Source organism: Pituophis catenifer, unplaced genomic scaffold (assembly GCF_029215685.1).
Source record: "Pituophis catenifer annectens isolate HBS135680 unplaced genomic scaffold, rPitCat1.0.hap2 SCAF_2, whole genome shotgun sequence".
Classification (NCBI taxonomy): domain Eukaryota; kingdom Metazoa; phylum Chordata; class Lepidosauria; order Squamata; family Colubridae; genus Pituophis; species Pituophis catenifer.
The window spans coordinates 234,045,566-234,061,197 of NW_027256882.1; the positions used below are offsets into that span (position 1 = coordinate 234,045,566).

At 36.0% G+C, this 15,632-nt stretch overlaps 1 protein-coding gene across 1 annotated transcript in view; it reads left to right on the top strand.

Annotated features, from left to right (window-relative positions):
• AOPEP (aminopeptidase O (putative)) overlaps nucleotides 1-15,632 on the top strand; it is a 207,280-nt gene that overhangs the window by 19,315 nt on the left and 172,333 nt on the right. Inside the window, exons 3-5 of the mRNA XM_070938690.1 lie at nucleotides 823-989; nucleotides 10,002-10,149; nucleotides 12,035-12,283. Coding sequence (XP_070794791.1) covers nucleotides 823-989; nucleotides 10,002-10,149; nucleotides 12,035-12,283 — 564 coding nt within the window. The remainder of the gene's footprint in view (nucleotides 1-822; nucleotides 990-10,001; nucleotides 10,150-12,034; nucleotides 12,284-15,632) is intronic.

Below are 15,632 nucleotides of genomic sequence, written 5' to 3' on the forward strand. Positions count from 1 at the left end.
ATGTCTAGAACACTCTACCTGATCCTGTTGTTAGTCTCGCTAATCCCCATATCTTTTACCTTAATAAATTTGCAATTTAACTTACCCTTATCTCTAAAAAAAACCCCAACCCCCACATATACATAGGATTGATTTGTACACAGTTGTTAACCTTACATTTAAGGAAGGAAGCCTTGGTTTATCCGCAGCTCCCTTTTCCTTTCTGTGCTATTCAGCATACAAGTGGCTGGTTTTAAACCTTCTGAACTAAAGTCTAACCAACCGTAGTTAGGATTTATCATTATTTAAATTTTAAAGTATATGCTCTCCTTCAATGGAAATGGAAGCTTCTGGTTTCCCTATTGCTGTGCCAGAAGAGACGAATAGAGGTCACAAATAGGCCTGAGGATTGCTAAAGTCTACCCTCCTAATGCATTACCATTAATGCTATATCCAGTCATGCATGCATTTGTAAATCCGCACATTCATATTCCACTTGGAAGGTTATTCCCAGTAATGGTAAATTTGTGATCAATTCAGAAACAGTTTTTCCAAAAATTAGTCTATTGCATTATTTGGAGCAGAATAACCTCATATAAATTCAAATACAATATATTTCCATCTTCTCCAATCTCCAGAGACGTCAAAGAGCAAGTCATAATTTATACAAATTTCACTTAAGGTTCAAGAAGTGATTATCCTACAGTATGATCCTTTCTTTTCAGACCAGATGTATTGAGTGGTATTAATAGTTTGAATTTCTGTTCCTGTTAGCAACTTTATTTTTCTTGTAATAAGTTGTATAGTACACACTACTTCCTTATCTTTTTCTGTTCCCTACAGACCATGTGTTTATACAGTGGGATCTCCAATAAACAACAGGGCCCTTTTTCCATGCCAAGAACCGCCTGTTGCCATGTCAACATGGCAAGCTACAGTCCGAGCAGATGCATGCTTTGTTGTTCTAATGAGTGGTGAGAATGTAGCGGAACCAGCAAAATCTGAAAAAGGTACAACATGTATTGCTATGTTAATATTTGATTCAATATTCATTTGGAAAATGCTTTAGTATCAGTGCAGTATTTCTTCTACATAGTCCAATGAGATTCAAGCTCCACCTCTATCTGGAACCATTACCTTCATATTCATTCTTTTAATTTTTTTTCTTCCTTACTTTCTTATCAATTTTTCTTTTCTCACCAGTCCTTGATTTTCAGGAACTAGTAATATGCATTTTGTAGGTGGATTAATTCTAAAACAAAGTTATGATAGAAATCTGTTTCTGTGATGCCATAACAATTTATAATAACCTGAAATCTTACTTTAAAATATTTGTAAAAATGTGATTGTTAGTTGTGGTGAATTACATTTTTGCATTAAGAATGGATCAGGTTAGAATTGTGGTTGGTATGCTGAGTTAGGATTAAGTGGTTGAGATATCCTTTAGTGGCCTAAAATAATTTTTCTTCTTTGGTACAAGAAACATGAGAAATCAGGTTGAATGTCATAGCATGCATGCTTACTAAATAATAATAATAATAATAATAATAACAACAACAACAACAACAACAACAACAACAACAACAACAACAATAACAATTTTTATTTAGAATACACCTTGGTGAGAACTGTTTGGATTAGATTAGCCTTGATACTAAGGACCATTTCAGGTTGATAATTTGAACTTTGGTACAATAAATCCTACTTATTGTTGATTATTTTTATGTTACTTAACCTTATTTCTGTTGGTTGAATTATCATATTGAAATCTGCTTCACAATAGAAATTTATTTTTATTTAAAGTTAAAAATACAAACAACAAAATACCAACACATACTGACTGACATAATTACTGAAGAATATAGGCATTTCAAAGAGAATTTTTTAATAGTTGGTCTTTAATATAGCCCTTAGTATCATTAGCACTTCTTGGTTCTCTCAATCAGTTCTGCTGCATTTCCACTGATTTATTCTCATAAATATGTCTTTCAGAAGTAAATCTTACTGAATTTAGCTGGACATTGCCAGTATCATAAGAATACAATCTTAAAATTTCTTAAAATTGTTTTCTTTATAATTTTATTACAGTAGTAAAAGCAAATACAAACTAAACCGATAGAAAGAAAGAGAAATAGAAAGAATAAAAGTGCAAAGAAAGAAAAAGAAAAGAAATACAGTATACAAAGCAGTGACTTCCAATCTTCACCCCAAGTACAGACAGATTTAATAATTTATTTATTTTTATTTTATTTATTTATTTATTTGTCAAGCATATATAAGATTACAGATATAAGTATAAACATGATTATGAATACATGAAATGGATACGAATAAATGGGGACATTAGGACAGGGACGGTAGGCACGTTGGTGCGCTTATGCACTTCCCTTACAGACCTCTTAGGATTGGGGTGAGGTCAACAGTAGACAGTCTAAGGTTAAAGTTGTGGGGGTTTCGGGAAGAAACCACAGAGTCAGGTAGTGCATTCCAGGCATTGACCACTCCCTACAATTCTTATCCCTAAAATTCTTCACTCCCTACAAGGTTACAAACAAATCTCTCTTCTTCCTATAACCTGTCCCTTATTTATATGTAAATCTATAAATCATCAATATTTCAGTCCTGGTGTTGGCAAAAAGTCCATAAAGTCCATACCAGAGCTTTATAAAGAAGAATAAGGAAGGTTAGCAAACTCAGTGTCCTTTAAAAGTCTCTGCTGCACTTATGAGTATGATTGTTCACACTGATCTCTCGGTGCTGAAATCTTCAGGGTACTACTTCCCTGCAGTTTCTCTGTAAGGAGCACTTCTCTAGATCACATGTGAATAATCATCTGTCTTCTCCTTGTCTAGAGAGATCCTGAAGAACCAGTCTCTTCATTGTTTTTTTGTCTTTGTTGGAATCATCATCTCAGTTCTTTCAAAGACATGTTTAGTTTATACCATGCTTTCTCAGATGTTTCTTACAAAAATTTTAATAAAGCAATGAGATATCAATGTTTTGGGAAGTTTCCCATAGCAAACTATTTAAATTAAATGCTACGGTTTTGTGTAGTTTAGTAAAGTGTGATATATTTTTGCTGATGATTCAGTTATGTGAATGAATTTGTATGCAAAGTGTAGATTTCTTGGTGCCATATAATTATTTTTTTTAGAAAGTGGGAAAGGAACTAAATTTTCTTTCAATTTCAAAAGTTTAATTATTGGGTGTGAAAGCCTAGAGCTCTTAATTAGTAGATAACAAATGATATCACTATTGCATTGTTTTAATATATTAATTGTAGTCAGGTTTAGTAATCCAAACTATACTTTTGGGTATTGCAAATAACACAAAAGACATTAGCATAATTTTGTTTAGGATTTAAAGTTACTTTTCTTTATTATAACTGTCATCCACTTTAAGCATCTACCCCTCCCTCCGTCTCCCAAATCCTGTATACTACCCCATTATTTCCATCAGTTTTGTATTGTGTTTTTGTTTGACTTTTACTATTAGATAACTACATCTTACCCTGTAATGAGATGAACGGCCAATAAATTTAATAATAAATAAAATAACATTAAAATTGTTTATTACTTCATAGAGTAATTTTTAAAGTAATAATTTAAAGTAATAGTTTCTCATTATTACAGATTCTTAACTTTATACAGAATGTGTGCTTTCATTTTAAGCAAATCAGATCAGCAAATTAGGCAGCATTCAAATATGTCTCTGAACCAATGGTCCAAACTCAAATGCTCATGAGAGCCCCTGAGGACTAGTTTCTTAACACAAGAGCCTGAAACTGAAGTCTCTAACAAATCAAACATTAAGAAATGGTTGAATATTATGAATAATACCATGGGTATGCCGTTAAACATACATTTATTTATTTATTACAAAATTCTGCAAATCAGAGTGGCTTTTACCATTTCAGTTTGACCACCTATCTGGCAACATTTTTTCTAAAGCAGAACATCAATATTTGTTTTGGTTGTTGCTGAATAAATATAAATCCTTAAATCTAATAATTTGAAACTTGGCAGGATTTGTCTGCTCAGAAGAGGCAGTGTCTGAACAGTATTTTCACTTCTGCCAAGTAATAAAAATTATTTTGGCAGTTCTCTTGTTAAAAAAAAATCATGTTTTGTCTTCAATTTTTTGAAAATTTAGTTCAAATTCAGATTATATTTAATAAAAGCCATGCTGAAAATGATGTATTATTTGACACAGAAAAAAGCAATTGGCATTTGATGCTTAATGGGGAAATATTGAATCTGGCTTAAGATTTGAGCATAAGTCTCATCTAATTGATCATGGATCCATTGATGGGTGGGAAGTGGCCAAAAACTGGGGCAGAAACTGAGATCCTTCTATCTGAGATACACAGCAGGTAGATCACTTAAGTAGGCGGAACAGTTGGCCAAAGCTGTGCTGAGACCACTCTACCCCCAAAACTGATACAGCTTCTCACCAGTGAGCATGGAAAAGCTTAGAAGAGACTGCACAGTTTCTGCCCAGGACCGCAGTCAGTATAGCCTGGCTGGTGGAGGGCATACCGGGAGCACATCCCCACTAGGGCAGGGACAATATTCCTCTCTTCTTTTCAATGAGGCACATACTCTCCTCCTAGCCAAGATCATTGGAGTTTCCTGAGCTACACCACTATCTATCTTTGCTCCTTCTCTCCTCTGCCTCCATTCCCAAAGCAGCCATTCTGTTGCACCCTCGCTAATGACCGCAGAGAACAAGCAGGTCCTGTGCAATGTTGGCCTCACCTTCTTGCCTTCTGCTCCCCCAACTCTTTGTAGAGGTAGATGGAGGGAAGTTGCCAAATGGGAGTTTAAAGGAAGCTTGAAAGTGGGGATATCTGTTCCTCCTGCTATTGCTGTCCTACAGCCCCTCATTAGCCCTAGGAAGTTGACTGGCCCCTATCCAAGAAGTGCCAACAATTCAGGACAGGACTAAAGGCCAACCACCCGTTAGCCTTCTTTATCTGGCTGAGTGACAAATATTTTCTTCTTACAGAAGATCTATAACTGCTACCTTATTCCTCTGTGTCAGCGAAGCTCAGGTTGCACCTACTTCAAAGACTCCTGCTCTATACAGTGGTTTAGTGTTGTGAGAATGGATCTTTGTGAATCTAAGGTTTGCATGGTTTACTCTGCCTGCTTTTTCTAGAAAATTTAGCTTCTGTTTCTGTTAACTGCAACTGAGCATGACATCTGAAACCTGTGGAAGTCATTTTTCATAAAGTCATTCCTTCTTCTGGGTGACAGTTTCTTATTTCTTCCACATTTTGTATAACATTTTGCTTACCCTGCAAGGGAATAATGTGATGGGTATGTACTATTTATTTAAGATTTGGGAAGGATTACATTTTTGTAAGCATAAAATATGTGAAGTGGAAGAAATCCCATAGATTGTTTTAGTATAATCCCTTGCTCCATGCAGAAATCCATTAATTCATGCCTCACAGGTAGCCTTCCAGATTTCATGTAGAGCTTGGGAATCGATAAACACTGTTCAAATGCTCAGCTGCTCTTACCATCAAGAACTTTCATAGTTTAGCAATTTAGATGGCTAAATTGACTGCTTTGATAAAAGAAAAAAACCTAATTTTGTTTCTACTTGGAAACCACTTCTGGACTTTGTACTTGAGGTGGGGAAAAAATGAAATTTTGAGATTTAGTTTTACCGTTCAGTATTAAATTAAATTAAATTAAAACAAATTCCTTTAAAAAAAAGAAATTCCTTTAAAAAAAAAAAGAAATTCAGTATGAATTTCCTTTAGTTTTCATCCTTTGTCGTGCCCTCACTTTCAATAGTGAAAGCTCCTGCTTGCATATGACAGCCTTTTAAATGTTGCACAACCTTGTGGCCAGCAAGTGAGACTGGATTTCCCACAATAAGTACTTGAACACTTGAGTGAGGGGACTACTTCACCACTCAATATCTGTGGATATCCTTCCATGGTAGTCCAGCTGGCTGGGAATTTCAGAGGTGAATTGGAAGTTCCAGAAACAAATGTTAATTTTGGAGGAGTTTTCACTTAAGTGTTTTTCACTGATGTTATCAGCTCACCTTCAACTCTATCCAGCTTTTTGTGCAGCTACAAACTTTCAGTCCAGTAATATTTTTTCCAGAAACAAGTTATTGTCACAATTTCAAAAATCTCTTCCACCTTCAGATTTGGGGAAAAGTGTGCTGCATTTGCAGTTTTTAGAGCATCTGTTGTTTTTCTCCAGTTTCAAATTAATTGACATTAAAAAAAAAATCTGTTGAAATGTCTGTTGGAAACCTGCTGAATAGTTCTAGGCAAATCATCAAGAGGTTATTTACTCCTTCAAAATGTAAAAATATTTCATTTCAAATTCTTTTGCTAGATTCAAGAAGTTTGAGAAAAAGCTTCTTAACAGATTTACTAAATAGGAGTTAAAATAACTATTGTTTCTTTTTCATTCTTTAGGCTTTTTAGATAATTAGATTTTAAGTTTGACTAAATTAATTGCAATGCAGTAGAAATAATATAAAGCTGGATTTCTCTTATATTACATATGACAATATATTATAAAAATATATTGAATATCTTTTAAAAGTCAGTTTATGCCATCCTCGGTGTATCCATTCACAAGGCAGAGAATGAGAAGTAAATTGAAATATAATCGAGATTATTCTAGTAAGAGGGGTAAAAGAGAAAAAAAATAAATGGAGCACCCAATAATACAATTAAAAACAGTGGATTTTCAATTAGAAAATACAAATTATTGTATTATTAATTAGGATAACATTTTAAATTTATAGATACAGTATTGCAAATTATCTGACATAATTTGTATAGTTTGTAAATAGATCGGAATTTTCTCTGTTATTTATATGTAAATTTTCAGATAGAAGTGATGTTGAGAACTGATTGCTACAAAAATTATTAATACAGCATATTCATGGGAAGCAATTCACTTCTAATTTTTAACAAATATGTTGTACATCAATGTTTTATGGGTTTCTGTGTTTCTGTTGTACCACATGAAATTCTTTCTTTCTTTCTTTCTTTCTTTCTTTCTTTCTTTCTTTCTTTCTTTCTTTCTTTCTTTCTTTCTTTCTTTCATATACATATACATACATATACATACATACATACATACATACATACATACATACATACATACATATATATGTACCCTAGGTGGTGCTGTATCCAAGGGAGCCTCACAGTGTCCCAATAGATATATGTAGTAAGATAGTGGATTAACACTGGGCAGAAAGGTAAAGAGGAAAAAAAGGAGAAAACATAAAGATAAAATAATGTTAGTTTAGTTTGTTTCATGAACTTTTTTGGAAACAGTGTAGTTAGAGATAAAGAGGAATGAAGAGAAAAATTATCAAATACTTCTGTTATATATAATTTTGGGGAAAAGTTATACATGATTAAAAATGCTACATGGGAAAGTAAATTGAAACTTTCTAATACCGATGAGCATCAGAGTTACAGTATAAAGGTAAAGGTTTCTCTTGCTAGTCGTTCCCGACTTTAGGGGCCGGTGCTCATCTCCGTTTCAAAGCTGAAGAGCCAGCGCTATCCAAAGACGTTTCTGTGGTCATGTGGCTGGCATGAGTAAATGCCAAAGACACATGGAACGCTGTTACCTTCCCACCAAAGGTGGTCCCTATTTTTCTACTTGCATTTTTCACGTGTTTTCGAATTGCTAGGTTGGCAGAAGCTGGGACAAGTAATGGGAGCTCACCCTATTTCGTGGCACTAGGGATTTGAACTGCTGAACTGCCAACCTTTTGTTCGACAAGCTCAGAGTCTTAGCCACTGAGCCACCGCGTCCCATAGTTACACTATAGTACCTAAAAAATAAACAACGGTTAAGTAGGAAGGTATCTAAAGTAAACATTATCATTTAGATAGTCCTTTAGCTTTGTAAAGGTCTGAAACATTTCAGTCCCAAAGATACACTTGACAGATTTTCCTTTTTAATCACCTACCTTGCATTTGACCACAAAATGGCTGATGTGGGGCTCCCTTTGCTTTTTTTTTCCTCTCTGTATTTTTATTCCCAGAATAAGAGACCACAGGAATGGATCTGAAATGTCCTGAATAGAGTATCTACCCATTAATTTAGATTTTTTTGGAGGGGAGAAGCCAACCAATTGTCAATAATTAAATTGCCCTGTTTTTAGTAAAAGAGAACTTTCCTTCCCCAGTAAAATATATTTTCTTCCTTCCTTCCTTCCTTCCTTCCTTCCTTCCTTCCTTCCTTCCTTCCTTCCTTCCTTCCATCCATCCATCCATCCATCCATCCATCCATCCTCCGTCCCTCCCTCCCTCCCTCCCCTCCCATATTCTTTTATATGTATTCACAGACACATTGGCATTTAGATTTGCCACTCTCAGATTACAGTACTAGTTTTAGACTGTTCATACACAGTACATAGACAGAGTTCCTTCTAATAACACTATAAAATAGGTGATTATGAATTACATTGACACAGTGGGTCCACTGCAAATGTCCATTAATCTGGGTAGTGCAATTTATTAATCCTTCAAATATAGTTTCAAATTTATGGTGAATTTCCTTTATATCACTGCTAAATACATTTATTGGGGGAAATGGAACCTAATTTGCAACTTTTGTAGAAAACAAACATACAATGGAATAGAAGAAGGCTCTTGAATAATTACATTAGATATAATTGATGCATGTTAAGCAAAATAAAGGAAGTGTTACAGAACATGTGTTTATTGCAGTATTTTTATTTATTTACTTAATTTATTATAGTTCAGTATCAGATGGAATATATTGGATCAGTTCTGCAGAAGCAAGGCCCTTGCAGTGGGTATAAATATGTGTATACAGAGATTAATCCCACATTGATACTTTTGCTTAAACATCTCTGCACAAATAGTTGGCAAGGCTGTTTCTTTTCTGTTCCACGCTGAAGCTTCATGTACTCCTTCCATCTATTAAACATTGCATTACCTATTTGCAAAGGAAGTGGCAAATCTCCTTAAGTTAGGTGGAGGTATACACATACATATCCCAGTTATATCCTGCTTTTCTATTCAGAGGGCACTAATTTTCCCCCCAAAATTTGCTAAATATGACATTTATCCTTTCCCTCTACATTTGACATTCCTCACCCCCTTTGACTTAGGAATTAGGGATTCCGAAAGCTGTATGGAGCAAGAAAAATTTGATTTCATCCATTCATGCAACATTGCATTGCACTCAGTAGTGTCACTACCATCTTACATATCAGATAAATTAGGCAAGAAATCCCACCATTTAAAAATTCTGTGAAATTTCATATCACAACATAGAAATCCACTCGCATAAGACTTTTTCCTGATCTTCTACCATATACCATTCTTTATGCATCCAAATTCTGATCTAGAAGAGACCAGGGTACTCTAAAGCAGATCTTCAGCATCTGCAAAGCAAGCGGAAATTTCAGAAAGGTCCTGCACTCCTAGTTCAATTCTAGGTAATATTTTATCTTTGTAAAACTTAATTGTATAGAGCAGTGATGACTAACCTTTTCTGGACCGAGTGCTCAAAGCGCGCGCACCCGCGTGCCTGAACCCCCAAAATTCAATGCATGTGGGGCCCCCACGCATGTGCCCACCCCCACACATGTGCACGCGGGCCTTGGCATGTGCTTTGCCTCCCGTGTATGTACATGTGGCCCCTCACATGCGGCCTGTCCTCACGTAGGGCCTCACGCCCTGCGCATGCACGGCAGAGACCCGAAGACTAGCTGGCCGGCGGGAGGCACGCACATGCATGGCAGAGCTGAACTGGGGTGACGGCTTGCATGCCCACAGATAGGGCGCTGTGTGCCATCTCTGGCACACGTACAATAGGTTTGCCATTACGGGTATAGAGACACTATTCAATAAAAACATTAAAATAAAATATTAAAACCGAAACACATCTATATTTCAGGCTTTACTTGAACCATGGAAGACATTTTTAGATTTAACAAATGGTGAGCAAGCGTGATGGATAACATAATCTACATGTTTTTCTCCTTAGGTGTATTAAGTTGGTTTTATTATGTGACAATGCCAATGCCAGCATCCACCTTTGCTATTGCTGTTGGATGTTGGGCAGAAGTTAAAAGAAAAAGTTATGAAACTGATGTTCTGAAGAATGATGAGTTGTCTTCAAAAGGGAATGTCAGGTTGGTGATTACAGCTAAAAAATATGTACTTTACAGAACATTCAATTTTTTTCTATTATAAAAGAAATGAGTCATCGTAGTCAAGGAACAATAGTGGAACATGTTTAATCAAAGAAAATGTAGAGGAGAAACAGTCCACTGAAAGAGGATTGGCAAGGGTGTGTTGCTTTTACAGAAAGAAAGAGTTCTTTGAAAAAGAGCATGGCTTTTTATGTGATTTACTTCAGCTCCATAGTGTGCAAGTTGAACACCTAAACTCTATAGAGCTTATAGTTTTTTTCCAGTTACAATGTGGTTACTTTTAAATAATTCAAGCCATGTTAGTTTCTAACACTGAGGTTAACAAGTACATGATTGCAGTGGTCACTACAAAGGCTTTAAAACCAAAGACAAATGGATTGCTTAATAGGTGAATTTTAATTGAGGCCTAATAAAATAATGCATCCCTTTTTATTTCTTCTTTTAAATTCCAAATTGCTTATTATTTTGCACAGTAAAAACTGTCCTCTATTTTACAGCCTTGCTTGATGCTGGTATATCTTGTGAAGCTTATTGCTATTCCTGTATCATATTTTTGTCATCCTTCTTTCACGTTTTTAGCAGTCTGTCTCATTAAATCCCATTCATGTTTCCATCTTTTCACTCTTGGTTTGAAAAATTAGATTTCTAACCTTTGTTCCTATATCTGTAGAATGATAATACCACCTAAAAGCATGTTGCAGATCTGATATAACCACTGCTTCTGGATTATTAGTTTCATATCAAAAGTTTATTCAATTTTCCATAAGAATTTGGAAAAAAAATTGTTGTTAACATGCTGTGACTGTACACCTTTCTGGATTGGAAACATAATTCAGGGTATCTGCATATCAATAATTTATTGACCTATATTCTGCAGATGATAAACAAAAGTGTACCTGTAAAAGAAACCATAACTGCAGTTTTTATGGCCATTTTTAAAATCAGGAAATGTGTTAAGGGATTGAATAGTTAATTAACTATGCCAAATCAAAAGCATTGTGGTACTATTCCATTTTCACCTCCAAATATATTTCCCTTGTTGTTGTTTTTAAATGACAAAACATGATAGGGTTATAAATGGAAGAAAGCATTTACTTCCTGTAAAATTCTATGAACAGGACAGGATGACTGCATGATAGAATCTCATTGTTAGGTTTTATCCAGTAGCAGGAAAAATTACTTAGGCAAGCTTACAAGAACTTCACCAAAGTAATATTTATTTCAAAAATGTTAGAGGCCATACGCGAAAAATTTCAGTAACTGCTATGATTCAACAAGCCATGTATATAGAAACAATGTTCAACCCTTTTTGTGTTTTATACCTTTCTTTTCTGTGCACTGGCTTGCCTCAATCTGTCCTTTGTTTTTATAATTATCAGATTTGTTATCATGATGGTTTTCACTGTCTGTGGAAGAACTAACTTTCACATTCGTCTAGAAAAACTTTAAAGATAAAAATTCCTTTCAACAGCATCCTAGCTTGAGATAATCATGCTTATTGAGTAGTTTAGGGCATTAAAATTATTTCACTGCCTAAATTTGCAGAGGTGACAGGCAAGTGATGGCGAGACAAAAGATAACAATATTTGAAATCCTTGCAGAGCTACTAGCAATAATTTTGAGCCACTTACTCAACTGCATTTTTCATGCGTTGATGAGATTCTGAGATTATATGTATAGCAGATAAAGAAAAAGATTATCAAAGGAAAGAAATTGTTCTCTGATCCAGATGTTTCCCTGTTAACGTTGTATGAACAAATAACGCAAGCGTCTTTGCTACTTTTTGCTGAATTTTCTTCAAATGTTCATAACTTCTTCTTTTTTAAAAAAAATCAACATTCAATGACTTCTTTGTCTCCGCCAGGTTATTAGAAAAGGCTTGCGGTCATACACCATATCCTTGTCGCTTCCAAGATCCTATCACCTCTGCTCAGGTTATTATTCCTCATCGCATCTTTGCTCCTCTGTGCCTTAAGGACTCCTACAAAAAGGTTTTACTCTACCTGCTTCCTCAGTGCCTCTCTGCGGCATATGATCTGCTGGGTACACATCCCTTTTCCCGGCTTGATGTTTTGATAGTTCCATTGAACTTTTCCAGTCTTGGAATGGCAAGGTATAGATACTTTTCCCATTTTCTGTGTGGTTTAATTTGTCTACCAGTGGTTTATTAAGCCCCGGTATCATCATTTATAATTGGCTGGACATTATAAAGAATGATACTAGGATGACCGTGGCGGATCTGAAGACAGCGGTGTGAGACAGAGGGGCATGGAGAGTGCCGATCGATAGAGTGGCTGACTGAATGCCTGACGATGATTATGGTTTATAGAATAAGCTGTAATCAGATGCAGAATGTGCTATGTTGTAAAAAAATGATGACAAACCACAGTGATGGGATTCATACTGAGCCATAAGCAAAGAAACCACATTATGTCTTAGCAGAATGTATGAACCCACTCCGTATGTATGTAAATACAGTGTGTGTGTCTCTGTTTTTGCCAGGAAGAAGAGCATTGTTAAAATCCTTTCTGCATTTTTCAAAGCTACTTTGAAAAGTAAAGCTACTTTGCAGTGGTGGCTACAAATGGCAGGAAGCTATAAAATAAAATAATTGTTCCTGAGTTGGGCACCCTATAAATCTAAATTATAAATAAAGAATTTATTCTGCAGATGTATGACAGAATAGAAAAGGTAAACACTACCTGCTTTCTTGTCACACCATCTCACAGACATACAAACTCTACATGTTTGTATCTGACACTGGGAAAAGAACTTTGGGACATGGAATTAGGTGTTTTCTCAAATACATACAGTCTATGATGGATGGGAGGAGTTGAAATGGTCTAAGGAGCTGGTAGAGTGTAAACCTGGCTGGAGCTGGTTGAGAGGAGAAGGAGAAAAATGGCTGACAAAGATGAAATTAGGCAGTATTGGACTGCTAAAGGGAAGCATGTTCCAGATCAAGAGGAGAATGACACAGTGAAAGATCTGATGAATCAAAGATACAGAAAAGATTAGGTTTGAACTAAATGTACAAGTTGCCAGCTAAGTTTTAATTAAACCCTTGATTACTTCTTTCAGAATTTAATCATAGCCGCACACATATAAGTACAGTTTAGGATAATCTAACCTGTTATATTAGCAGCTGCAAACATCTGAAAGCAGGGAGACAGTTAATCTCTGAATGCAGTGGTGGGTTTCAAATTTTTTTACTACCGGTTCTATGGGTGTGGCTTGATGGGTGTGGCATGACTTGGTGGACATGGCTTGGTGGGCATGGCAGGGGAAGGATACTGTAAAATCTCCATTCCCTCCCCACTCCAGGGGAAGGTTACTGCAGAATCCCCATTTCTTCCTGATCATCAAGGACTCGGGAGGCAGAGAATAGATCGGGGCAGGGCCAGTCAGAATTTTTACTACCAGTTGTCCAAACTACTCAAAATTTCTGCTACCGGTTCTCCAGAACTGGTCAGAACCTGCTGAAACCTACCTCTGTCTGAGTAGTAGAACAATTAGGGTTTAAAGCAATTTATTACATTGCTTTGAATGCAAAAGCCAAAAACAACAACAACAAATCTTTAGATCAAATCTAAAGAAAAGCAGTATACACATGAATGCTGTTTTAAAACATCTAAATATTCGGGAGTTCTTGGAATTTAAATTCATCATTTCTTATTTAAAAGGGGGAAAATGAATAAAAAAGCATAGTACCATAAGGATATAATTAGGTACATGTACATTTTGACAGTAATGTTAAAAAAGTGTAATAAGTCCAGTGACGTAAGGACCTTTCTGTTAGATCCTATACATTATTTTCTCTTTACTGTAACTATAGATGTTTTCCAGAGCTTCTTATTACTTTATGTATTATCTTGATACAGGAAGAGTACTGTGCTGCGTGTGTATTTAATCAACTACTTGATCCGCAGTTGTATAAATATAACATAATACAGTAGGCATGAACAAAAGAGCTGCTGTTCTGAAAATGTTCTTTGCATTTGTCTGCTACTAAAAGAAATAACTATACGTTTTCATTATGTTTAAATTTGCAATTTATCTCTTTCCCTTTCTCTTATTTTTTGCATATAACATAGGTCCATGTACTTGGCCAAGTCTGTCCTCATTAGTGTGGAAGCTACATTTTTAATGTACAGCACCAAAGGACTTTTTCTTTCTTTTTTTTTTAAGGTAACCCCATATTTCAAAGTAGGAAGAAATAGGGGGTTCTTGTGCAGAAAAGCTTAATTATAAGTTTTGAGATCTGTGTTTTCCAGCAATTGCCAATGCAGATTCAGCATTATTTTATTTTAAGACTTGCCAATGCTTTTTTGAAGGAAAAAAAAAAATTGTCTTGAAATAATTGTCATATGCTTTGTGTAGGTTGTTACTTGATGTGTTTAATTTGCTGTGGATTATATATAGAAAAGTAATCTTAATGGAAGTTGCTTCTGGATTTTCAACAGCATCTGAAGGAGGTGTTGTATTCTGGTAATGCTCAGAGTAATGCGGCCACTTTTGTAGTGATTTGTACAGTCCTTACAACATCACTGAAAAATATGACTTAGGACCCATTTTTCGTTCGACCATTGCCACGTCCCCATGTTCGTATGAACATAATTCAGACCCTTGGCAACTGACTCATATTTATGACAGTTGCAGTGTCCTGGGATCAGTGGTGGGCTCCTCCCAGTTCGGCTCGGTTGTCCCAAACCGGTAACGGTGACGATATGATGTCACCGAACCGGTTCTGCCCCCCTGCCCCTCTGCCCCCCCCACCCCCCACATTATTCTTACCTTTTATTTGGCCCCACCCCCAATCTATTGCTGCCTCCTGAGTCCCAGCTGATGGCTAGAGGGAAAAAACCTGTTTAAACTCTTGCCGCGGGCTTCAAACGGCCACCCTACAGCTGATCATTGTTAAAAGAAAACAAATGAGTAGACCAGTGCCTGCAAAAATACATGAGTAGATCAGTGCCTGCAAAAGTAAATGGGTAGACCAGTGCCTGCAAAAAATAAATGGGTAGATCGGTACAGCTCTGCAAGCAGTTAAAAGCCTGGTAGACCAGTACCTCTGCTAAATCCTAAATAATTGTCACATGACCATCAAGCCACACCCACAAAATAAGCCACGCCCACAGAACCGGTAGTAAAAAAATTTAGAACCCACCCCTGCCTGGGATCATGTGATCATCTTTTGTGACCTTCTGACAAGCAAAGTCAACAGGTAAACCAGATTAATTTAACAACAAGATAACTAACTTAACAACTGTTGTGATTCACTTAACAGCTGTGGCAAGAAAGGTCATAAAATGGGGCAAAACTCACTTAACAGATGTCTAGCTTCGCAACATAAATTTTGGGCTCAGTTGTGGTCATAAGTTGTGGACTACTTGTAGTTATTTTCTGCTAAATGTTGTACTTTAGCTCAGTGCTGTGCTTCCTTATGTGTGTAGGGGTGTGTG